General features: G+C 37.6%; 1 protein-coding gene across 1 annotated transcript; it reads right to left on the reverse strand.

The window, feature by feature from the left end:
- Positions 1 to 2,569: 2,569 nt before the first annotated feature.
- On the reverse strand, positions 2,570 to 26,997 carry TMEM168 (transmembrane protein 168). The gene is made up of 4 exons (XM_018080755.3): positions 25,655 to 26,997; positions 14,106 to 14,248; positions 11,384 to 11,658; positions 2,570 to 7,126 (listed from the first exon to the last, which is right to left on the reverse strand). The coding sequence occupies exons 1-4, from the start codon at positions 26,789 to 26,791 to the stop codon at positions 6,579 to 6,581; spliced, it is 2,103 nt and encodes a 700-aa protein (XP_017936244.1). The 5' UTR covers positions 26,792 to 26,997; the 3' UTR covers positions 2,570 to 6,578.

Raw genomic sequence — 26,997 nt, forward strand, 5'->3', positions numbered from 1 at the left:
AACAGCCATCTTCCTCACCAGCAATGGCAGCAGACAGGGAACCTTCTTCAGTGCTGCAGCACGCATTGCATGCACAAACACCATGGTGAGAATGTGCCTGAGGGGAGGTAACATACACTATTGTCTTCCTACTAATAAAGCCCCACTACTCAGCCAGTTGTAGCTGTGCAGCATCACCTGGTTTCAGGCACTGTATTCAAAATATAATCATATACTTTTAGAAGCCGTCTTTAGAACGTTAGATGGTGCCAGGTCATATGCCCAGAATGGAAACTTGCCTACCTTGTCAGGCCATCCTTTGTTAGGATGGGCCACAGCACACTTCTGGTCTGAGGTTACACACAGGTTGCCTCCATAAGAAACAAAACTGACCAGTTCTGAAGCCTCTCTCTAGTTCTCGGTCTGCGATTCCCATTCCCCTGGCCACAGTGCTGCATCTGACATATCTCATAATATTACTTTTCCTCTTGGCATTTTTTTCCTTCATTGTTTTCTTCCTTTTTTTCTGCCCTTTCTTTCCTGAGAAAAGAAGTAACCTTTGTCTAAGGATAAAAATCTTTTTACTCTTTTGCAATGCAGAAGGAATCTTTAGGGCTTTCAGCTATAAAAACCTAATTTGTCAGGTTTTTTCCCCCTCCCCATCTCTCTTAATGGATCTCTTATGCATTTATAATGTAGTCAGTACTACGGTATCTAGGGACGTTATACACTATTTATAAAGCAAACTTTTTTTGCAAAAAGTTTCTACTTCTCTTCTGGCTCTTGCCAATCTCCAAATCAGGCTGTTCTCTTCGATTTGCAAAGGAAGCCAAGTTCTCTGTTTTATATTCCCAACACAGACTGTCTTAGAGTAGCCCGGCTTTGCATTTGTGGGATAGCAAAGTCAGGTTCACTGTGATTTTAGCATCTATTAACTATAGAATTGTCTGTACTGAGCAGAGCTGGCTGTATTTCTCCATCAACATGAGCACTGGCAGTTCCTTAGCTCCATGCAGAGCGGTATCAGAGTTCAGAGCCCAGAATGTTTCACGACACCTTGAAGTGACTATATAATTACTACATAAAGAAAATAATTTAGTGCTGCTGAGGAGTAAAATTTTAAATTTCCGTGTCACCAGTTGTAAGCAGCTGGATGCTGCAGGGACCTGTAGGAAATAGCTTCCTACTCAGTATCCCAAATAGTTCAACTGCTGCCTGCAGGGTGACCAACCCTTCATAAACACCTAAGGTGTGCACATCTGGTTGTGCAAGGAAGTTGTACTCACTCTGGGTCTGAGTCTCTAAAGGTGAGCTCTGTAATACTGAGGACTGCTATTGGATCCAGCTTTTCAGTCTCCAGTATAATCCAGCAGTAACAGTGTATTTGTTTTTTCACTCCACACTGGTAGTGGGCAATGTGTCCAAGAGTCGATGGAAACCAGCTGAACATTGATCAATGCCCTTCTTGCTCCAAATCAACGTGCTTGAAATTTTTGCTACACTTGTTTTCCAACAATAATGTATGTGTAATAGCATCCAAGCTGAAACATTCTCTCAACATTCACAGGGCTATTTTAACTGACTTTTATTTTCTAGGTAACCAAAAAAGTTTACCCCAAATCCCAAACCTAGTGCCACAGATGGAGAAATGCTTTTTTGGGTTGTCTGACTCTACAGAGACTTAGAATAGCTGCAGGGCAGCACTGAGGGTGAGCTGTGCTGCTGTATAGGGCTACCTCTGAATTTGAAATTGAGCAGAAAAGGACCTAAAGAAGTTTAATAAGAAAAGAACACTGATTGTTAAGCTGCAAAATTAATGGATTCAATCGTGAATTAGAAAGAGTCAAAATTAAATTCCTTCCGTTTAAAAAAACAACAACAAAAAAGTGCCACTAAATCATCATTGTACTTTGCTAGTCATTGTGCTAAAAGCTCTGCCCGTGGTCGCTGCCCTTCTCTGCAGCTCTGGACACTGGATTGCCACCGACACACCTGCAACCTCTCATCACAGTAAATGCTTGTCCACTTCCCACCAAAGCCTTCACTTAACAAGTCCCGGCTTGTTAAGAGTAATGCTGGAACTGTTTCGTGAGGATGGAGTGCAAGAACCTCCTCAGCAATTTCTGTGAGGAGCAGATGAGCAGATTTGTCCTCCTCACCATTCTGCAGCAACACCTTCCTTCTGCTTTATCTCCCAGGTTTGATCCCACTCACACAGGAACCCTCCTTGATCTAACCTTGATCTTACTGGAGACGACTTTGACTAAATACAAATACTCATGTAAAATGTAGACTTCAATTATGACTCTATAAAATAATGTCAAAGTATAAACAGTATTTTTACTAGCTTGTTGAATAAGTGATAAAAAAATGACAAGGTGAAACGTATTAATAACTGCAAGTAGTATTTCTCATTTCTATTAAATCAGTAAACTACAAATAATCCTTAGAGTATTTTCAATAAACTCTGTTGCAATTTCTAGCTAAAAATATCCTGCCCCTAAAACAAGCTGTATAGAAAAACCTCATGGAATTCAGGAGGGTGCACAGAAATTTGGGAAGTGATCAAGACATAAACAAAAACATGAAATGGAAATGAGCATCCAAACCAGCAAAATATATTTAAGTAATATCACAAATACACTCAAAAATCTATTTACAGATCTAAAAACTGTATATCCAGTAAAAATCGTCCCACAAAAAAGTGTTTATAAACAAGAAAATTAACACAGTTTCATTGTCTACTGCTTGCAACAAAGGTGCTTTACAGCCAGCATAGTGTTAACTATGCCTTTACAAAATAAACAACATTATTTCTGGGAAAAACTTCAACTGGAGACTAGATGACAACAACTACAAGGCATACAAAGCATAAGGAACTGTAAATACATAACTCTAGTAGTGCAAAAACAAAGAACAATGGCTTTTTTCCCCCCAATACTTGTTCAGAGAAAAATATTACTGTGAATATGCAATTTGAGTTCCTGTAAAAGACTTAAATCTATGGGACTCAGTACATTTGCATGTTTCAGCAAGGCTGATACAGAGGAGGTAAATGAAACAAAGTCAACATAAAATTACTAATGTGACACAAATTTATAACAAGCTTTATAACAAAATGTCTGAATATACAATAGAGAGACAAACCTCTTGAAAAAAAGGTTCAGATTTTTCTCTACCCAGAAATTTGTACACGCTACCGCTAAACAACTTGTACGTAACTGAGAGAATATGGAACATTCTTTGGAATTAAATTTAAATTTCTCTTTCAGGCATTGCCCCTGTCTTTTATACAAGGAAGAGAAGAGGGATAACTCCTCACATAGATTACAGGAGCTCCTGGTGTTTGTCCTACAGGCACACACCCAGGCTGGGCAGAGACCTGCAGAGGCACAAGAACGAGGAGCTGGAGAAAAGCTCTATCTGGGAATGTTGGTCATGGTAGGATTCCTTGATGTAAGTCAGCGCAGAAGTGAAGAACTAATGTGGTTGAATTCCTCATCATCCACAGCCCTGGTTTTACTGTGTTTTGAAATACATGACAGTCTCTTTGTACAAAACGGTGTCATAATTCAAATAGCTGTAAACATTTCTTTTAGTTTAAATCAGCATTTTCACCATGCCTTTGTTGTTTAAAAAAATAACAAAATCAAAAGTAGAAATACATTAGCTCATGTTACAACTATTTCAAATTCAGAAAATCAGAGGTCTTTAACTGCAAAACCTGCAACAAGTCTGCAAAGACATGATTAGTTTTGCAAATAATATGTTTGCCACATTTTTAGCTGGCTCTTTTTCTAACTTTCAGCAAACAGCTGAAGATCACCCAGTTTATCCTAGAAAAAAATCTAACAGTTTGATAAGTAAGATGGAAACCATTTAATAACCAGAGGCAAAAGAGCAACACCAATTGTTGTGTTTATTCTGCCCAAAGCTAAGCCCATCACTACACTGCATAGTGGATCCTACTCACAGTCTCAGTCCCACACCATTCCTGTTCTCCTAGTTGTACAGAAGAAAGATACAGATGATGTCCATGAAAATGTAACAGTAGCAAGTAGAGATTTACCCATTAAGATCTGTCCATTATAATTAGTAGGGAGAGTTATGGTTGATATTCAAAGCTTGTCCAAAACAGAAAGGACTAACTTCTTGACTTCAAATGTTCAAAAGGTGACTATTGGATGTTGCTTTATGGGGACTTAATTAAAAATTTCTAAGGTTCAAGTTGTAATGGTTTATAATGCAATCAGATGAACTTTTACTGAAAGAGCAGTCAAAATAATGGAGATTTTACAAACCAAATGACTGCCTTTATGCATCTGTACTCAAGGGTTGTTGAGCAAAAATGGAAGAGGCAGTGCTGCTTTTCTGCAACCCAACAGATTCTTGTATCCAACTCACGCGCTTGAATTAGGAGCTTATGTACCCAGCCCAGGCTCCACAGGACAGCTTAGAACAGAGGTGCCCTAAAGTTATTCAACAGACATATGGGATTTGTCTGTGCATGAAACCAAAACAAATGTAATGTGCATAATCACAGGAAAATTCATCCTAAAACAGAGATCAGATCGGTCCTCTGGAAATATTTACTTCTCTTTGTTAATGAGCAGTGCAGCATTTCAGGTCACTAGCATGGATTCAGATGTCTGGCTTTTGGACACCTGAAATTAAATGCGATGACTCCTACCTCAGACTCCCACATTAGGAACTTAAGTTGGATACCTGAAGTTAGATGGTGTAAGTACCCTCTGTCCTTACTGAGAACAGCCACCTCTTATGAACTGCAATCACAGCACTTAATTAGACAAGACACAAAGGCATTAAGTCTTCACAGGATATCTCTTCTCTCTCATTTCTAGATCCCCTTTTTACATTATGGAAGGGGATGGAAAAAGGGAAAGGGATGGTGGGGTGGTGTCTTGCTAAAGAACATCGTGCAATATAGAGTAATGAAGAAACTTAGTGGCTGTCATTTGTAACTCTAAAAAAATCACCATTTTGAAGTTGGTGGGTGCAAATTGCTTTGGCTATTGTAGATCTCATTATTTATTTTGGGAGTTAACGATGGGTATCAGTGTCACCAGATTCTCTAGCTTAGCTAGGTAAAACGTTCACATGGCATTAGAAAAAGTCATGATGGCAAAGACTTAAAGAGCTATTATACTATTTGCATGTATTTAAATTTAAAAAAAGTTACATTTAAGACAAGTATCAGCTAGTACCTAACATTTTTATTAAAATACCAATGAAAACAGAAAAAAGTAAACTCTAGGTCTAGTAAATTGCACACACATATGCAAATAAAAACCCACCAATATTACTGTTTCAGCCACTTAGTTGTTTCACTACTTATGTTCTGTACTTGAGAGATGAGATCAGAAAGCTATGCAGCTTCTCTAACTGAAGGAAAGGCCAGGACAGGATTTCTGGAGTCCCATCCAGCTCTGTAAGTGGAAGGATTAAAACTATGACCTTATGGGTCAGAGAACAGACTTAAGGAATACTCAGGATTCCCTTCTGTCCTAAGGGAATAATGCATTCCTTCCAACAAACTTTGCTTGTGATTTTAATAGTTAATGAACTCATTGGTCCAACCCTGTACTCAGCATTTTACATTATCATGGTCTTAGGCACAGCAAAGACTTCAGATAAACACAGAAGCAAGGCAACACTTGTATTTCCATTTTTTATCTATGGATTATTTTCTTTGTTAAATTCCTTGGATTTTATTTTGTTTTGTTTTCCTCAGGGTAGCTTTTCAAAGTACAGACTAGTAAGAGCCTGGAAAAGATCAAACCACCCTAACAGGTGAGGGAAAAATGCTCAGTGCAGTTTTTATTCCATATATGAATTAACTACTGCAAATATATATCCAAAGATCAGCAGCAAAGATATTGAATATTGGAAGTAACACTGAATGTTTTTAAAACTCACTTCAGCAAACAATGAGCAGCACCAGAACATCAGAGGGTTGTCTGATTTCCCTGTTTTCTATGGCAAATTTCCACTGATGGCAGTAGAGAACTGAGGCTGGGCTGAAGATATAAAAGCAAGTAAAACTAAACATTCTTGGTAGCTACTTACCTACACTAAGCTATTCTTCTATGGTAGCTATTTTTTTTCTTTTTGGCTCAGTGCTGTTTTGTAATACTCTTGATACCCCCACATAATTTCAAGGATATGTAAATTGGCTGGAGTACTAGCTTGGCTCCTTTCCTATATTTGAACTATATAGTGGACAGAACGACAGATGAGTGTGCTGTAACATTCCCAGGAGCTCTTGTCCATCAAACTGTGTCTCTGAACAAAGCCTACTCTAAGAAACCCATAGGAACATGCGATCTGTCTCCAGAATGCATGGTCATATTAAATAAGCCTCATATATGTACATATAGACTTGTAACGAAACTCAAAATATCATAATCTTCTGTTTAAGATTGCAGTTTCTAACTTGCATATAGTATAGCTGCTCAAAGAGCTGAATTAGGTGAATGTAGCAGACTTTTTCAGAGAAAAAGAGTAAGATAAAAAATTTTAAGTATGGTACAGTGAGAAAGTTCCCAGAGCTCTCACTTCATTTCCTCTTTGGTTGTTAATTAGGATTTGACAAGTTTGAAACCCTGTCCTGTGTCCAGCACCGTGGGAAGAAACCAACTCATTTTCAGTCTTTTCAAGCACCTAAAGCACGCTTTACAGACCCAGAACAGATTGAGACCACAAAACCAGTTTGCCAAATGTACTAGTGGATAGGTAATGCGTGGAAAGTATATCATCCAGTGTTTGGCAACATCACTTCCCGTTGGCAAATGCAAAGTGTAGTCGCTCCAGTGCTTTGACACACCGTACACTGCTTTCACAGTACGTCCCTTTTCGGACCAGCTGATGTTGCTGTCGGGGTTACAGTTGTACTCAACCCATTGCCTGGTGAAGTCACCAAGCTGTGGAGGGTCTGCTTCCTCAATGTCTACAACTCTGGCCATTTCTGCTCCTTGCACGGCAACATACTGGTCATTTACTTTTCTTACTTCTTTAACCCAAGGCTGAGAGTTCTCACAGTCTAAAACGATGATCAGCCGAGAACAAAAAGTGCCGTTCTTTTCTCTCCACCACTCCAAGAGCGTGTCAAGTCGTAAAGCATCACCCCCTGGCAAAAGGACAAAAAGCTTTAATATTAGGATAAAGAAACAGAAACCTCTGAAGAATTTTTACTGTTCGACTGGTTCTACGAATTCCTTACTTTAACAACTTGGACAGATAAGAACACGCTTTCAAGTGATCCTCTCTGGTTGTAAATGTTGCAGATCTCTAGAGAAGTGTGAACTGCTTCCATGTGACTTGCCATGGTAGATAAAACCATGAGCTCACCCTTGATTAGAAAAAAAAACAAACACCCAAGGGGGGGGGGAAGCAACTCCCTCATAGTGTGAAAAAAAACACAGTCTACTGAAGAAATCTGGAAATAGATAAACAAAGAAAGAAAACCTGAAATGAAGTTTATTTTGTATTAAATCTTTATAATTTTAGGAACAAGGACTCTCTTTAAGATGTCTTTATGAAAACTAAAAAAAGGCTCCTCTAAGAGATAACTTTAGAACAAAACACAGGCTAACAGTTTCAAAGAAAGAATGTCAATGAGAAAGTCACCTACAGGCACAAAAATTCACATGACCAAAAATTCACATGACCAGAAATGAAGAGATTCTCTCTATAGACACAGTTGTTTTCAGAGCTTCAAGAAAATTGGTATGGATTTACAACTCGGTGAAACAAACCTCACAGAAATTTTCCCACAATATTTATTTCCTATCAGCCCAGAAGATCCTTGCAACTAAAGTGTCCAACTTCTCATGTTCCATCTCAGCTGTTGCTCCAACAGTGCTTTGACAGAGGAGATTGTAATTAAAACAAGTAACCTATAGTGGGAGTCCTTCTGCTAAAGTGTAATGGACGTTGTAGGATCTATGTAGCTTTGAAAAGCAGACTATTTATTGAAGTGTCTAAGGACAATATCTTGCAAACAAATGAATAAATCTCCATTAGCTCCACAGTGATATTAAATGTGAAGAACTGGTATGCCTAGGTTTTGGTCAGTGGGAGATTTACAACAAAAATACTCTAGTTTGAAAATGTCAACTTAAAAACAATGAAAAAGAAGAAAGATATAAAACCGTGATCTAGAATAACTGTATTTTAATTCCAGAGTGATTTTCACTGTGGAATATAATTAAGCAATGTTTAAACATTGTTAACTGCATATTTCAGCACTTACATTTCTACCTGTAAAGGGTGAAAAAACGTGCTTCGAATTAATAGCTCAGAATTAAAGCATTGTGCATGATATTTCAGTTAAAGCAAAAGCAAAATTACAGGGCTGCAATTGTCTCCAAACAAGTGCAAACCTGGAAAACTTAGTACCAAAGAAAATCTCTAATATACAAACCTACAGTTTGTCTTGGCACATGATCCCCAAATTGCTGTAATTACTTACAGCAGAGACTTACAGAAGCAGTTCCCCTTTTCTAGGTCCACCTTCTGTACCAATTATCTGTAAAAGTTTCTTTATTTGTTCACATTTCAAAGGCTTATAAATAAACTTTATTTTAGTGTAACTATGCAGGAGTGCAGGTGATTTCAATACAGCACTGGATAGAATCACCCAAAGAAAACCATCTCATCCTTCACAGACAGAGGCAAACACATGCTCAGCTTCTAACCCTACTGACCTCAGACACATGGACCTATCAGCCAGGGCAAGATTTAAGCAGCAAGCTGTGTAAGGAATCCAGGCTTCTGGCCACTTCTGGCTCTCTGGCAGGTTCTGCCGGCTGACAGTTAAGCTGACAGTTCCAGCAACAGAGACAAAGCTTCATTAGCCCAGCTCATGCCTTTGCCTTCACTCAGAGAACATGACCTCCCAGGTCGTTTTACTGCTCATACTTTATGCATGACTAGTTAACAGTTTCTTTTATACACCACTGTGTTGCATCTCAGCTTTCAACAACAGAGAAACATAATTAGTGAATTAATAAATTCAGTAAGCCTCCTTTGAAAGATGTCATTACAAAGCAAAGAGTACACTGCTACTGCTGTGCAGTATCATGGTATAGGGTGGCAGTGAGAAACTACTTTTTCATTTAAATATGAATGTTTTATTTAATTGTTGCCATCTCTACTCCTCCTCTTCACAGGTCAGAGGATAGTACACAGTACTGGAGCTGATGACCAATGTTCCATCTGTCACAAAATGTTACTGTCCAATACATGGGGCACAATTACAGAGTCAAGCAGTCTTCATCTTTTCAGTTTATATTCCAAATTACGCGCAGGAGTAGTGCTATCTGAGGAAGATCACGTTATACTCCACAATTTAACTAAAATTAACCACAAAAAAGGCATGCAAGACCTGTGACAGCTGCCTGTTCTCTCCTTTATGTAGAAGCTGAAGATGTGCTTGGACAGAGAACTGAAAAGGAGCTTTGTAAGAAACCTGAACATCGCTGCATTTACACTCTATCTTTTAGTACTGAAACTTTCTTTTTAACAGCCCCCTTGGCCCTCATCCTAAAAGTGAAGACAGATTTCAATATAGGTTACAGCTACCTACACAGGTACAGAGACACCTGAGCAACCTTGTCATACTCCAGGCTGGCAAGACATAACCCAGGACTGGGTTGGAAGCTTGCCAAATTTTGCAGAAATGTTTGGCTCTATATATGCTAGAAAGCTGCTGGCTGGAGCATAGGTGGGAGTTGGAGTTTTGCTGCTTATCCTGCTCCACGCTCAGCAATTGCACCGGGTGGCAGCTGCTCTTATGGACAAACTACCCTATTCCCAGAGAAGTAATTCAGCCACCTAGCATACACTGCACTTCACCACTCATGCTAGGCTCACAGTACAACCGTGGCTTTTTAAAATATCTGATACGGATGAAGCCTTTGAGAAAAAAGTAGACATTGCTGTTCAGCAGAACAAATGGTTCAGCTGTGGAGCTTTACCAAAACAGGTACAGAGCCTCCAGATGGAAAGTGACCTGTGCCTGGACACCTACCTCAGCATGACCACACACAAAACTAATATCTGTCTAACCTGTTGAAGAGCACATGCACCTGGAGAGACACTGCTGACAGCCACGAGCTCACAGGCAGAGTGCTATCCAGGAGCATTAATTCTATCCCAGTTGCAAATTTTCACTGGATTTACTATGAGATTCACTTTTTGCACACAGTGACCTCAGAAGCTCAGTTCCCTACAGCAGCAGAGCAAGGCTAAACCTTGCAATGATTCAACAACTTCAGTATGCTTACCAAAGAACAGAGCTGAGACAAAACTGGCCATTAAAAAGAGATAAAAAATGGGCCAAGAAAATGGAAAATGGTGAAGTCTATGCCAAGCATATGATGGGGCATTGAACTGGCCCTTTATATAAGGGTTTATAGTCTTAAGGCCTGTGCCCACAGTCGCTCCCAAGGTCTAGAACACCAGCAAATCATAGCTGTTTTTACAATACAATGTTTGCAAATATGTTTGAAGACCTGCTTTTCTGGTGTGGACTGTATAACTGCCTCCTATTTCTGTTACTGATTCTATCTTTTACAAAAAAACCCAAAGCACATCTTAAGGACTTCATGACTAACTAACACAGTGACACAGAACACTACATAATACATTCTGCCATGTCCAAGGAATGAGAAAAGATCGTGCTTTTCATTACAGTGAATAAATATTCTCGAAATACAGGGAAAAATCTGCCCTTGGAGTAGGAGGTTATTTCCACTTTAAATTTTATGGGGGGGGGAACAGATCTTTAAAGTTAACTTGTTGAATATGAAAATCATGTGGATGAAAATCAGGAGAATATGAAACCATGTTTAAACCTGTAAGAATACCTTTGGGGTCAACAATATTTAGACAATTTTGAGAACAAGTGAAAGATTAGTTAGCTGCAAAAGGATTTTTATTAAAGTGAAAGAATACTAAAATGACAAAGTTCATGAAGTAACATACCTGGCTGTCATACAAAGCAAGGCAAGGAAAGAACTGCTTCTTTTCAACAACTGCATACAAAAGGGGTGCCTGCATCTCTCCATTCTCTCCACTATCAGTCAGCCCACAACCTGTCCAGTTTTTTCAACTCCTTTTTGCCCCTTAGTCTCTTAACAGTCATGCTCTGTAGTATTACCCCTTTCTTTCTTCCTTCCCTGCCAGGAGCTTGTATATAAACCTGTTCTCTGAACACTAATGGTTCTTTGCCATTCTGGACAATGCAATAATGACAATGCAATAATAAGTATGACCAAAACATCAAAGTTTTGCAATACAGTATGATTTTTTACAGAATGAATGGATTTGGAAAGTCTATCAATACCAAAACTATTAATTAAAAAATCCCCAAACCAGTTACCTGCCAGTGCCCATTCGCCAGTGCCATGTGAGTGACCACTGTAATACAGAATGTAGGTATCGTGTCTGGGTCCATCTGCTGTCCGAAGTTCAAGAAAAGACTTGATCTTGGAGTGAAGAGTATCAAAGGTCAGTCCGCTTGTAGAGTAGTCACAACCATATGTCTCAATCATGTGATATGCAAAAAATCTTTGGATGGCATTAAGCATGCCTGTAGACCTCAGATTTAACTCTTGTACGTGCTCAGGTGGAAGAAGAGTTGGTTGGCCATCAGGACTAAAGAGAAAGAAAACAGCTGTGATTATGGTTTATAATTATTTCATGCTTAGTGGGCTTTTAGCAATTGGTGATTTTTCTCCCCTGTGCATATTTTCTCTGCTATGAAGTAGCACTGTTCTAAATTTAAACTGACTTTAAATGCACAGTTTATAAACAACCTAAATTACTGTATTTGTGTAAGGGACCACTATCTCCCTTCTGTCACACTTCACTTCAAAGCATAGTCCTTACTAAGCCCTGTGCTATTCCTGCAGCTGAGAGACAGAGGGAGAGAGAGGAGCTGCAATGTGAACATGCTGGGGAGGATCCAGCAATTTCATAAAGCCCCACTGAGAAGCACTGTCTATGCGAAAGCACTTACATCTGGAAAAAAGCACAGGGAGAATGAGTGCTAATCTGCACAAAACATCAAATGCAAACTAGTTTCCAATAACAGACTAAAGAGAAATCCAAATACACATTTTGCTCAGACATTTTGAAATATGGAACTTGCACATATACAGTAATTATTCCTTGTGTGTGCTGTTCAGATGCTGCTCTTTTACCATAAGAAATGCATTTCAGATAACAGTGTTCACAGATTAGAAAATCAAAGTTTTAAGACAGTTAAAAATTAGACCTGGAACAAACCATTATGTACGTCTGTGTCTCTATACCTATGAATATGCATATATAAGAAGAGAAGAAAGAGTCCTTGGTTCCAAAATGCATTTTATTTCTATTACTATATATATATTCTCTATAAAATATAGATAAATATATAAAATATAAAATCAAATACTTATAGTACGTAAAATATAGAATAAAGTATATAGTGAAAATACACACACTTTTTTTAGGTCTACACAGTTATTCATTAATCGTTACAATAAGAGATTTGGCCTTCCAAGACACCCAATTATGGGAGCGCTTTTTGGAATGTATTTTCATAAAAAGAAATGCATTCATCGCTCTTCAGCCAATATAATAAGGGTATTGATAAGGAGCATGACTGACAGCTGTGCCAAAGTGGCCTGATTTATGCTCAGTTAGACAAGAGGTTTTGTGGCTGAAAATACGATCTTACTCTAATAATACAAAACATGACTTATGGGTTTTTTTTTTCTATATATGTATGTATGTATGTATGTATGTATGTATGTATGTATGTATTCTTCACACATTCTGTTTGCAAGCCAGTTTGTAAAGCCACCTGGTTTCTTCATTAGTCTAGCTAATTCAATTTTGCACCTCCTACCTGCCTAGTGCTTTTATGACAGTTAATGTTCCACTACTACAGCTACATTGAATACCTCATCATTACTGTTTGTCTCAGCAAGTGAAGACTGAGCCCATCACTGAAAGAGGCAAGCTTTATTAATAAGGAAGTTTAGTTCTGTCAAGTCCTAAACAGTTGCTCAAGAGTATCTCATTCATGCAAAATTAGAGGTAACTGCCAGAGCCAGAACAATATAATACAATGAGATAATTATATTGTTGCCATGGAAACAAAAATACTTTATTTTTATTGTAATGCAAATTTTGAACATTTATTTTTTTAATCCCTAACAATAACTGACTTCATGGATTCTTTTAAGGGTGCACAGCTGTAGATCAGAAGCTCAGAAAATTTGGTTTTTACACTATTTAAGATACAGTGATCTAAGATTAGCACAGTAGCTTCGGTTTCTCTGCCTGTAATTTTTTTCCCAATCCACTACACATACTCAAACTGGGCAGTTTTCATAAATTGGGCAGTTCTATTTTTAAGCCTCTTGTTTCAACTGACTACTCTGTTTCTCTTGTAACTTAAACAGATGATTTGCATAGCTCTTCTTTATCATTTACAAAACAAATGGGCCCACACCAATTTTAATTATATGGCTAAAGAAGCATTTGCAAGTTTAAAGCTTATAAGAAAAACACACAAAATGGCAAATAATAATGGTACAATCCCTCCACCCCCAAGCATTTCTCACACAGTAACATTTACGTTGGAATAAAAATCAGCTGTAAATTCTCAATACCAAGACCTGACATGTAGTTCACTCACAAATCTAATTTCATTGCCCTTTAAATGTAGATGGCATCACATTTAACAGAATTCAAAATTGTTTTGAACTAATCTGTTTGGTTTATTAAATCTCCTCATGTAAAATATCTGCACTCAGTCAGATGCCCTGATCCTCCTTTGCATGAGACATGGGCTATGGAATCTGCCCATGCACAACTGGTCTGAAGAGCATTCACAGGCTTTCTAAAAACAAATTAATTAGATATAAAAACTTGGGAGTTGGAGTTACTCATTCCAGAAGATGAGAAAAACAGAAAAACAGAAAATCTCCCTATTATTTAAATTTGTTTTTAATTATTGAAAAATACAAGCCACATTACTGCATTGCCTCCACAACTTAACAAACAGTACACTTACAATACTCTGCAGTTGAAATACATGGTAACTATACCTGCAAAAGTTGGTGGGAATCACAACAGCATACCCAACACACGTTCCTCCTAAGCAGTTTCCCAGTTCATGGAAAAGCCCATGAGCCATGGACTCCAGAGGTAAAACAATGAGAAACGCACTCATGAAGATCCCATTGGTTGGCTAAAAAGAAAATAAAGAGATTTAGGCACTTTACAAAAAATCCTTCCTGTCTGTTGGTTATGGTTTTATGAACCATAGTTCCCTGTGTTTGATCACACATAATTGGGTCCTGAAACATGCAAAATATTATTTGTAATGTATACTTATTTTTCCACATATTACATGGTGAAGTACTATAAAGACAAACAAAAGACTTGGGGAAAAAGTGGTTGGTAAGCAGGGATCACTCTTCTGAAAGGAATGCATTTGAAAACACTGACAGCACAAGACTTAGCTGTAAAAGCTGTGATCACAGCTTAGTTTTACCCATTCAGGCAAGAAAATCAAATGCCACAAAACTATTTATATGCATAAAATAAGTATATCTGTAGACATCTGCAGAGTCAGGCCTTAATCAGTAAGGTACAACACACAATATTATGTACCTAGAATCAGATTACAGCACACTATATTGCATCCATCCCTAGAGGTATTCAAAAGACATGTAGATGTGGCACTTAAGGACATGGTTTAGTGGTGGACTCGGCAGTCTGGGTTAACAGTTGGCCTCGATGATCTTAGAGGGCTTCTCCAACCTAAACCATTCTATGATTCTGTGTTCATTGAAAATATACATTCAAATATTCTTGCTTTTTAACACCAATGAGTTTTCAAAATATTCTTTCTGGAACACTATGTATCACACAAAAGATGACTTCTGAGAACATTCATGAACATTATTTCAATTAAAAAGACCATTATCAGTTACATAAATACCAGAGGAGAAGGAACATCCACTACAGGACTTCATAGCATTCATAGAGCTAATAACCTACATGGAGTTTTCCTGTTTTGTAGGGAAAAAGCAGTTTTGGAAAAGATTACTCTTACTGATACGTAGCTGACTTGTGTACAAAAAAATGCCAGATGTCACTGAGAGGCAGAGCAGATACAGATTAATTTTAATTATTTTAGTATGATGTGAATGGGTTAATGAAGCATTAAATATTTTAGGAAAGGTAGAAACAGTATTATAATATATAATTAACTAAGAACTTAAATATTCATGATGCATTTGTTAAATATTAATGTTTGTTATGCAGCAAAGGAAATAAATTCATAGCTACGGATTTCTGTCTTGAGAAGAGTCCTGTGGTCTCTGACCCTCTCTATGTTTTATTCACCCTCTTTGCATAAATTTACAATATTAATGTTTTTAAAAAATCTGGATATTGCCTTATTGTTTAACACTCAGTGATTAGACAGGGACTGGCAGTTCAACTCAATACATAGTCAAAGCTATTAATAATTTGGAAAGTGAATAATACTGAAAAAAATGACACCTAAACCAACTCAGTTCTTGTTGGCACATGGCACTAATTCAACTACATTCAGTTTTTAAACACACAACGTCTCAGCCTGAAAGAACAGCACTACCCATCCAATGTGCTTCCTGGCTAAGGAAGAATACCATTTGCTACCTGTCCTGGTTTTAAAAAGTGTCCCATCATATTTCGGATGGAAGGACCTCCCCATGTGTCCTTGAAATGGTGACAGCAATACTTCTAACCACAAATTTAGTCTTATACTAAATGATAATTGATAGCATTATTAACGGATAGCACTGACTTCCTCCCAATGCACACAATTATCTGAAATAACCAGAAGACAGAAAAGCTCAAATCGCTGTAATAATTAGGGTGCAACCTCAACGTTTTCTTGTCAATAAGGAGAAAAAAAAAACCCTCTAACTAAGAGAATGTATTTTTTGTTTCAAATTTTTCAGCAGCGAGTGCTCTTTTTCATTGCTATCTCCCAAATGCACTTCGAAAAAGAAAAAGACTAGGAGCAGCAGCAATAAAATCTTAGAAAGATTTGGTTAGATTTTATACTGTAGAAACCTTGTAAGAGATAACACTGATGAAACAAGGGAGCTCAGTAGCTAAATTAGTTTCAAGACCTGGAGACTTACTTTTCTACTTGTAGATACTAAAAGGGTAATTTTCTGGAAGTTACCAAAAAAAAGGGAAGGCTTGGGTGCTCCAGAAATTGAAGGGCTTCTCTGGAAAACCTTCCTATTCATGATCAGTTAGTTAGAGAATTTTCTAAGCTTTGGACCAGGAAGTATTATAATACATTTTTATGACAAATTCAGCTTTTCTAGCATATATAAATATATCTTTTCTTGGATCTTGCTACAGCAAACTGCTCTTACATTGCATTATTGTTTTGATCATGGTGAACATATTACAAAACAACACAACTGCTGATAAAAACTAGAGCAATCATAATATCCTAAATAATACTATTATATTATTACTTTATATGAATTTGATTGTAGAAGTTCTCTTACAGCATGGCATGTTGTTTTAAACACTCCCTGTATTTCCCCAATTCCCTAAACACAAGCAAGTTATTAAACTCACAATGTTCTACCATAACACAACTTGAAATTATCACAAAAAACTCACTCTGTCTCTGACTACTAAAAAATATTTACAGTTAATCATCGAAAGTACTCCTACTAATACAAAGATACTGGCAAGAGAGTTCCCAAGGACTTGTGGGATAAGGATCTCACACAGAAACTCTATGGATCATCTCAGTGATCCATCTTTCTCTGTGTCCTGCTTTGACTTTGTACCAAATATTAAACAGGAATGGGAAACAAGCTCTATAGTGTTATGAATCAACTCGGCTCCATTTGAGGTTTCAGCTTTGTAGTTTTTCAGTGGCCATCTTATGCTACGGAGTAGGAAGATGTTGTTAGTATGGATATCTTACATTTATAGACATCTATCTAATGTAAAGATGCTGGCACTTGCTGTCAGCACTTTTTCAACAGTTTGATTTCGAAAAAATACGTCACTAACAAGTATAAAAATGACTAATGATTGTCAGAGACTGAAATAGTTGATGTTTTATGCATTCTCGGGCTTTTGACACACCTGCTGGGGAGTAGCCGAGCTTGCGGGCTCTTGACTGTTCCTCCTAAAAAACAACAATTGACCTCGGGCTTTGACACACCTGCTGGGGAGTCCTCCTAAAAAAACAACAATTGACACACCTGCTGGGGAGTCCTCCTAAAAAACAACAACGGACCTCGGGCTTTTGACACACCTGCTGGGCGATTAGTTACCAAAAAAGGGAAAAACAACCCCTCATACCAGGAGGCGCTAGAGCATATAAACTGACTGGTGACTTTGGGAATTCGGGAGTTTCTCCTTCTCCCCCACCGCCTGCAAATCAGGACCATCGCTCTCAAGCATCGCTGGACCCCGTGGGCGGTGACTATGGACATCTGTCTACTCTCAGCTTTTCTTTCCCTTACTCTCCCTGGCTCTTATCCTGCCTTTCTCTCCTCTATGCATTCTTCTCCTCCCCAGAAAGGTTATGACAGCACCCAAAAGTGTTAGTTTACCTGTTGATTATGACAGCACCCAAAAATGTTAACCTATCTGTTGATACAAAACTGTTAAAATAAATCTTATTAACTTACCTGTTGATACAAAACTGTTGAAATAAATCGTATATATTTTCATACACCGATTATTTAGCGTCGCTTCGCTTTAATCCACCCCAAAGGAATTTTGATAAAACCTGAGTTACCCCCCCCCCTCTCTTTTTCTGGGGCGGGTCGTAACAATGATGAATAGAGCAGCTCTATAATAGGATAATAAAATATTTTAATTCAGTGCTGCAAAAAAAAATGACTGGTGGTATTTTAAAATACCTGAACTATAAGAACTTCAAATAGTAAAAATAATATCTAATTTAGTAATTACAGTAAAACTGAAGATAGGTTACTCCTTTAAGACAAAGAGCTAAAATGCCAGGTGGAGACTCTCAATGCTTTATTAAATCCCAAAGATTTGAAGACTGGTCCTTAATGGAGCAGATGGCCACGGATGCATAAATGGAGCCAAAAAGGGATTTTGTTCTTTCATCTATTCAACGCATTTTCATTCTGTTTTTGATTGCACTGGCAATCTGAGCCTGCAGTACATCCCTGTACTCTAAGTGCCCATTGATTCAAGACAGACAGCTCAAAAAGCAAACAGAAGATAGGGACCATCTAGGCAATCCCACTAGAAAAACATGAGAAATCATTTCTTCTCTTAGTCTTAGGGGTTTTCTTGTCTACCTTCTGAGGGAAATAAATACACAGTGTAGTCTCATTTCAAATAATGTAGAAAAGGTAAAAGAAAAAAATCTACTTCTTGCCTCTAACGACTGAAATGACAAAGAATAAAAGATTGGTGAGATTCACTAGTAGTATTATCTTTCCACTTTCTCTAGTTTTTTGAGCAATGCTTAATGCTAAGTGTAACTGTTAAATCACCACAAGAATTTAGAGGTATTTTACAGCTATGATATTAATTTTACATTCATGGATACAACAACTCCCATGCCAAAGAGTAACCACTGTTTGAAGCACAACTCTGGAACTGTATGTAATTCTGGATGTGTAAAAAAATAGGTAAGAAAAAAGCAAATAAAACCAAAAAACACATTAATTTAAATTGGAAGTCAGTTACCAAGACCTATAGAAGAGTCCTTCTGTTTAAAATAGAAATAAATCACTAAACATATGTCAACTAAGATGATCACAGAATCACCGAATGGATGAGGTTAGAAGGGGCCTCTGGAAATTGTCTGGTGCGACACGGTACTCAAGCAGGGTGACCTACAGCAGGCTGCCTGGGATTATGTCTGACAGACCAGCAACTGAGAAGGCTTACAAAAATGTCCTTGTGCATTTCCAAGCAAAAATACTGCTCTGCTTTCCATTATCCAAGCTGAATAATATTTACCTGTTTTTATACACACACAGAAAAACCCTTCCAAACAAACTGAAGAAGTACACACTCTATGACAGAGGAGGCTCAGGAGAAAAAAGAGTAACGTGGTAACTAATCTACAAATATTTGATGGATAGCTTATTTCAAATGAGGACAAGATGTGTATATTACAGGTAAAAAGAAGTGCAAAGACAAAATTTGTAAAGCTACAAAGTAGATCAGCTACCAGATGAAACAGTCTTATAACAAGTTACTGAATGGGAGAACAGTCTCTGGAGAGCAATAAATAAACAATTACTTCTGACTGTTAAAACAGCAGTGGGAAAATCTAGAAAACAGCTTGCAGAAAATAGTTGTCACATTCACTGGCAGATGGATTTAATGTGTTGTTTTCCATCTCTGACTCCTGTTCTAACATGGGGAAGCCTGTGCTTTAATCTATGTGCATTTGTCCCAGCAAAACCTCAAGTGGTTGTCAGTTTAAAAACATACTAAATGCACTTCTGCTTTTTTAAATACAAAAATGTGGATCCTGAAATTAATGAGATTTTTACAGCAAGCTTAATATATAGATCAGACTCTTTAGACTAACAATTAATACATTCTTTCTCTTGTCACCAGAGACCCCCTTCAGCACAGAGGGCCTCTGGAAGTGGTGGTGACTGCCCCAAAGTGTGCTGTCACTGTAGATGTGAGCAGGTAACCTGAGGGAGCCCTCGGGACAGGACTGGAGAGAGAGAGAGACATAAAGAGGGCTGAGCCCAAATCACAGAGTGGAAGACAGGCAGCAAAAATTAACAGGATAGAGGGTGAGTTTGAGAAGAAGTGATAAGCAGTGAGCAAGGGGAACTTAGGATCCAGCTAGGATCCCTACGAACAGTAGGGAAAGAGGGAATAAAGGTACTATAAAAGAAACTGAAAAGACGAGTCTATAAAGAAACAGCAAAGCACAGTCAAATCGGCAAGGAGGGGAGAAACTGTCAGTGATGAAAAGAAAGAGGGGAACTAAAGATGACCAGACAGACAGAGAGGAAAAAAAAACAGGAGTGGCATGGCTATTTGAGAAAATCTGGAAAGAGGTCAGAGGATGCAGCAGGACCTCTGTAGGTAAAAAAACCAAACAAACCAACAACCTCCCCCCCCAAATAAGCAAAGTCTGAGGAGGACTGGATTAAAAATACAAGGAAGAAAAGCAGGGATAAAAAGAAGAAGAAGAAAGACTGGGTATGATTTGCATTTAAAAAGTTATTTAACCTGTGATGTTAACAAAAATATGTACAAGTAAATATAGATGTCTCTGAGAAAACTTCTTACTATTCAGAAAATAATCTTGTTTTTAGAGAAGTTCCAAAAAATCCCCATCTTCAAATTTTATTAAGGCACTGTAAATTTAGCTTTTAAGAAACACCAGGCAACCACACCAGAATAAAGAATACAAAATCACTAACTCTCCCCAAAACATGAGAGTACTCCTACATACAATAAACTAATTTATCTCCCATAAATAATTAAGAGTTAAATGGTACTGTCCATTTAAGTATTCAAGCATATAACGAATACTATTATTTTACTCATAAAATAATTAGTCATTTAACTCATAAAATTCACTAAAACCAAGAGTAATGTACTGAAAGTACTTCATTACATTACATTACCTGTCATAGTTCATTTTTCTCTTGATGATATTAAATACAAGTCTTCCAGGGATAATAATTTTCTTTGGTCAGTAATTCAGAAAACCTGTAGTTAGAGCACTTAACAAAATCTGATTATAAGTTTCTGAGAAAAAGAGTGCCCCAAATCTTTCCAAGACCTTTGCCTGCAAATTTCGAGATCTTCATTACAAATTTTTCATCATTTTACTGGCTTCTGAAAGAACTAATGTCTGAGTCATTTGCATGACTTCTGCTGGATCTTGTCCCATCCAAGGGCCTAATTATGAACAGGCACATGACTAATTGCTGTAATAAGTTGGCGCTCTAGAGTCTATTGATTTGACTGCAATTACTCACACAAATGTAAAGGCAGGTGCTGAACGCTTCCTGCAGATTTTGCAAGGAAAGTGTCCATGTATTTCTACCAAGATTGCAAGGTCTCTTTCCTCTGCAGCTAGAGCAGGGATTATTATCAGAAGCAGATCATGCCCCACCTGAAACACATCCCACTGAAAGATAAGCTGTTACTCCACTTTTTATTGCAACCAACTTTGACAAATTACTTTTAGAGTTCTTCCCAAGCTCATGCCAAAGCACCAGGAACAGACACTTTCAACCCTTGTCTCATTACAAGAGCTATGTTCCCCTTAAAGAAAGATCCTTGGTTAACAGGACTTTCAGCCTTAACAGCTCTGCATCAGTCAGAAAACCAGTCTGTGCTACAGTGAGTTAATTGACCTCACTTTAAAAACCTTTCCACGAAAGCAGATTTGATATTTTTCTGGCAATTTTAATCAAATAGAATACTTCTAGGCACCAATTAGCAGACAACTGGCTCTTTAGGTCTTGACCTTTCATACACTTGAGAGTTATATGAAGCACAGATATTACAGTTATTAGAAATGTTAAGAGGGCATATATAATGTGCTTGTAACAAAGTTTTCCATGAAAGAGAACCCCTCCTCTCCACCACTTCATTTCCGGCTGTAACCTAACACACACGGTTCACTCAGATTTTTTTTTTTTTAATATGCTTTTGCTAATTATTTAAAGCTGACTGCTAGGAAGCACCTTTCCAAGGCTCAGGTTTTCAGCCAATTCTATTAATTATATAGGAGGTCAAACGGCAGACCATGAAGTGATTTCAAGCCATCTCTCTTATCAAATGCAGTATCATAAAACAACTATTCAGTACATCTTCAGAGTGAGGAAAGGTATAAATAAAAAATGCTTCACCTTCCAGGTAATATTTAACAGATTCCAAATATAATACATAAATCCCAAACTGATGTTGCAAAGACTGAAAATCGTTAATCTTACTTATACAAAAAAATGCTTTAAACAATTTTTAAAAGAACAAACACATTTTCAAAAACTGGTAACTTGAGGAATCACTGGCATTCCTAAGAAACTCTAAGGAAAAAATACGATGAAAATGTAAGTTAGAAGAATTTCCTTAATACAAGAATGCAAGAGTGGCTGGATTAGTCTGCACCAAAGGTTCAGCTACAAGAATCTCTGGTCTCCAAGGAGGTCAAATGGACCCCTAGAAAAGACTGTAAGAACAGACCAAGCATGTTTCCCAAGCACCCTAACCACTGGTGGCTCAAGGACTTCCTGAGCCAGATGTGGTTTTCAAATAGTACACAAACCTCAGTTAATTTACTTCCATGAGCTTGTCCAGCTTTCTCCTGAGCCTCTGTAGCCACTGGGCACACACAGATACACAGAGGCAGAGCTCACTCAGCACGGAACGAGGAACTATTTCCCCCAACCTGCCTCTTGCCAACCTGACTCCCCTCAACATTTGCACTGAAATTGATAATTTATTGTCTCTTACTATTTACCTTCTACAACATCAAACCTGTTTTATATGTTCATCATATTCTCACTTAGTTCTGCTTTCTTCTGACAGAAGCATCCTTATTTATCCATTTCTCTCATGTAAACTCTTTCATGTCTATAATGAATTTCATCACCCTTCAACAACCTTTGCTTGTTTTCTTATCTATAGGAAAGCAAGTAAGAACTGCACACTCATTCAAAATATGAAAGCTACGGATTTATACAGTGGCATAATGATACCTCCAGTCCTTTCCTAATAATTCTCAATATTTAATTTGCTTTTTTGATCACTAATAAACATTAGGCTGATGTTTTCATGGAAATGAATCTAAGATCTCTTTCTACCACATAGTGATGCTAGCAGGTTTTTTCTTGCGGCCAATTTTTCTTAAAAACAGAACAAAACCAAACAAAACCCTGAAATCCCAATCCATTAGGAATTCAGCAATAACTATTAATTTTTTCAATAGAAAAGGCAGAGATTTATCTCTAACAGTCTGATTTGTCTCTTAATTATTACAATACATATAAATCACCATTAGAAAAGTATATATTCACCGGAGAAGCTTGTTTGCTGCATTACTGTTGAGCCTGTTAGACCTCCTAAAATAGGAGACTCAAAAATCCAGCAAAGGATTCTGGAGTTTTAAGGCCTTGAATTCCCCCTAGAAAGAGGAAAAAAAACCCTAGTTTTGTTAAACCTCTAGAAAAAAAAGGAAATGCCCTGTAAGAGGATAAATTGTGTGCTTATGTATCATTGCTTTCTTATTTCTAATTATTTTGCAATCTGACACTGTCCAGCAAAATACAGAAAATGATACACCTATTTATTAAATTATGTTCTGCGCAGATCTGACAAAATATTTCATTTTCCAGTAACAGATGAAATAGACACAAGGTGTTCACCGCAAGGTGAACATCACAACATCTTTTAAAGTAGAAATGCTTTTAGTTGGGGCAACTGCATTCATAATCTTAGGCTAATTCATTACTAAAAATACGCAGTGAAAGAAATATAAATACAGTAAGATAAATGCAATTATCTACTAAAATTAAGCTATTATAATAAAAAACTAGATTTCCTGACAAATGAAAGTATTTGCACTTTCACCGCTACAATTACTCCTTCTCTTACTGAATAGGCAAATGCATAACCTCTCAACAAGGGTGATGAGCTTATCTTACTTACACACAGGATGCTATAAACTGAAATTAGCCAATAACAAACACTACATTTTTAGGTGGATTACCAGTTTGTTTCTTGGGTACTGTACAAGTAATGCACAAGTAATTCCACAGCACAACTGCGCTTCTTCAGAATTAGAGAGAACTAAAAATTATCAGACAGTAATAACAGTTGCAGTTATTCTGGGTCAGAGAACAGAGGCAGAAAAAAAATTACAATAAATTATCAACCACTCCAAAAAAGAAAAAACTAACAAGATGGGTATGAATCCAATCCTCCTGGGTTACCCCAACAGCTTGCAGCAATGAGGCAGTTCTAAGGGAAGCACCTGTGTGCTTTAAACAGATGGCAGGGGGAGAGGGGGCCCTTCCCACGAAGGGTTACAGCTGGAGATCCTGCCCAAACCTAACTCCCTGCAGTCAGGCTCCGGGCACCACCAAGAGAAACTGCCTCTTTCCAGAGACTATCTGGACAACTTAAGCCCTTGATTTATTCTGACTGCTTTGTTAGGTGTAACTAGGTGGAGTGACTCCATCCAAGGGCAAGAACAGAAAAATTAATAAGACTATCTGATAAATATGGCAAAAAATATTTTTACTGAAAAGTAGTCAACTAGCATATAAAAATTAAAGTCTAGCATTTTGATAAAATCACATAATTGTCAGAAGAAAAAGTATGGAAGTTAGCAACATCAGCATGCTAGTAGTCCATCTTTGTTTCTGTCTCCCAAACCGCTTTCCCATTTCTTTAGGTGCATCAGCACCTTTACTTTCTGTAAGTACATTTTGGGGATTTTTTTTCTCTTCTTTTTTGGTTCTATTTCCTTCTGTCCTTTCTGCAAGTCCACACACCACAGCTATGAGTGCTGATACTTTTCTAAAGAAAAAGCAAAACTACCCAGCGTTCCTTGCAGGTTTGTCTGTTAACCTCTAATGCTCTTCATGCAAAAACTAAACCCCAAAGCAAACCAAAAACCAACACAAAAAACCTCACAAAATAACTGTCAATTTCATCTTCCACCAATTTCTTTAACACCTTTCATCCACAAAGTTATTTAATCTAAGAAAATCTGCAGGACTAGAAATTCTGCAGGAATGGGCAGGAAATTGTTTTGGAAACACTGTAGAGACATTTCTGTAAATTGGATCTACTGTAAATGATATTTTTATACATTATTATATGTTTGTAATGCATATAAGAGACACATAGGTACAAAAATCATTGTTGTCTTGGTTTAAACAGACTCCAAACACCCTGCTGCAACTATGACAACACACAATGTGTCTCAACTTGGGTACTGAACAAATATTTTTAACAAAACATATGTTTTCTGCTAAAGAAAAGATAACATCCTTAATTCATACATGGAAAGAAAAGTCAAAGGACCCTGTGATTTTAAGAACTGGTATTTCAGATGACATATCCTGTGGTATATAATCAGACTTGAAAGTGAGACAATTACAGCACACTTACACCAACAATGTACCAGTTTATCAGGTGATCTCTGACTCCACATAAATGGTTAAACAAAAAGCAAAAGTATTGAAAAAGACATTATTTAATACAACTCAATCTAATTAAAACAGTCTGCAACAAAAGCTCTTGATGTAGTGAGCATTATTAGGGTTTAACACATTTGTTTTTACTCTGAAAACAAATTTTATGGCACAACGTATTCAAAAGCAAAATAATTTCATAAGTAGTTAAATGCAAGATACTTTGCACACTTCTTCTCCCCTGGAAGCATTAACTCTTCCACTTGCCTTAACAGGTCACAGTCAAGGCAGCACACAGTGTTAAATTTGAAGTGCACACTGGTGAAACCAAGAGTTCAAATTTTGAATTGCTGAACCATGGCACACCATCAAATTTTAGAAATTTTAGGGAGCCGACAATTCTCAGGAATATTCTCAAGAGGAAGATCAAGATAATTACTTACCTGCCAAGAGACGGCCCCCAAAACAGCAGTCGCAACCAGGCTGAAGAACACCAGCTGTTCCGAAATCAAACAGAAGTGACGCATTCCTTTAGATGCCATAACTCTGTCCAAGCTGTTGTTTTCTGCACGGTGGGTGTAGTATACCTTGTGACAGTCATTTAGTTTCGTGTGAAATCCCCAAAGAGTTATAAAAAAAATCACATGACAGATCATCCAGAAAATTCCAAAAATAGAAAAACCAGGTATCACAAAATACCAGAGATCCAAATCACGTAGTTTAAAGGCTGCAAGAATGAAAAAGGTGAGTTCAATAACTCCAACTGAGAGGACAGAAAGCCTTCTGCAAATTTTGCCACGGTACAGGTAGGGCTTCCACCGTTCAGTAACTGAAAGTCCGCTGAAGTAAACGTCGAGAAGGGGATCAGAAATCAGGCAGCTGAAGAAACACGCCAAGGCAAAAGGGTTTGTGGGAATTTGCAGTGATGGAAAAAAGAGTAGGGATGCAATGGCTCCAAAAATTGCCAAATTTGGAATTGCCAAAAAAGACTTCATACGTAAGTCGATAATCAACATGGCCAAAGCCATGACCAACAGAATAATACTCATAGATTTTTCTACCAGCATAGTTGTGCTGGCAATGGCAAATCCAACTAGCTCTAAAAATTCAACTGTTGTCAGTAGAGTCGGTCGATGATGGACACAGCCACAAATCCTCTCAACCAAAGCACATAATATCCTTAAAACAATGGCAGAGAGGAGCAGATATTTAGTAGCTTCTTCTTTCACATCCGTTTTGAAGGCAGAATTATTAAGAAAACAGAGAAGGCCAAGCAAAAAACCAAACCAAAGATTGGAGAGACTCAAACTTGCTGTTTCCATTGAAAAATAGTAGTACAGTATGCTGGCAATTCCAAGAACAAAGAGCCCCAGAATAAAGATTACCAAAATCAGTGCATCCGCAGTTTTTTCCCATCTGACATAAAGGCCCATGCAAATGGCAACCAGCAGGTTGATTCTGGCAAGATAGCCAAGGTATCTGACTGATGAGTGCATGTTCACTTCCCTGTTTGCTTCTTCTAGCCTTGTCATTGCTGCATAGAGACAATGACTAACACAGTAACGCAGTGACCTACACATGTAAACTGCAGTTAGGGGGTTTCACCCACTTGACTGAAAGTAAATATTCGGGTTTCATTCAACAAATACAATGCAATTGCTGCCTTCTGTAGTATCATTTCAGTAACAGTGGTCCAGAATCCTCAAAGTCCTGGAAGAGAATTAAAAAAAGTTTTAGTGGTAAATAATCCCTTTTAATATAATTAAAACATAGAGCATAAACATGA

This window comes from Manacus vitellinus, unplaced genomic scaffold (genome assembly GCF_001715985.3).
Source record: "Manacus vitellinus isolate BGI_N305 unplaced genomic scaffold, ASM171598v3 scaffold_5_pilon, whole genome shotgun sequence".
Classification (NCBI taxonomy): domain Eukaryota; kingdom Metazoa; phylum Chordata; class Aves; order Passeriformes; family Pipridae; genus Manacus; species Manacus vitellinus.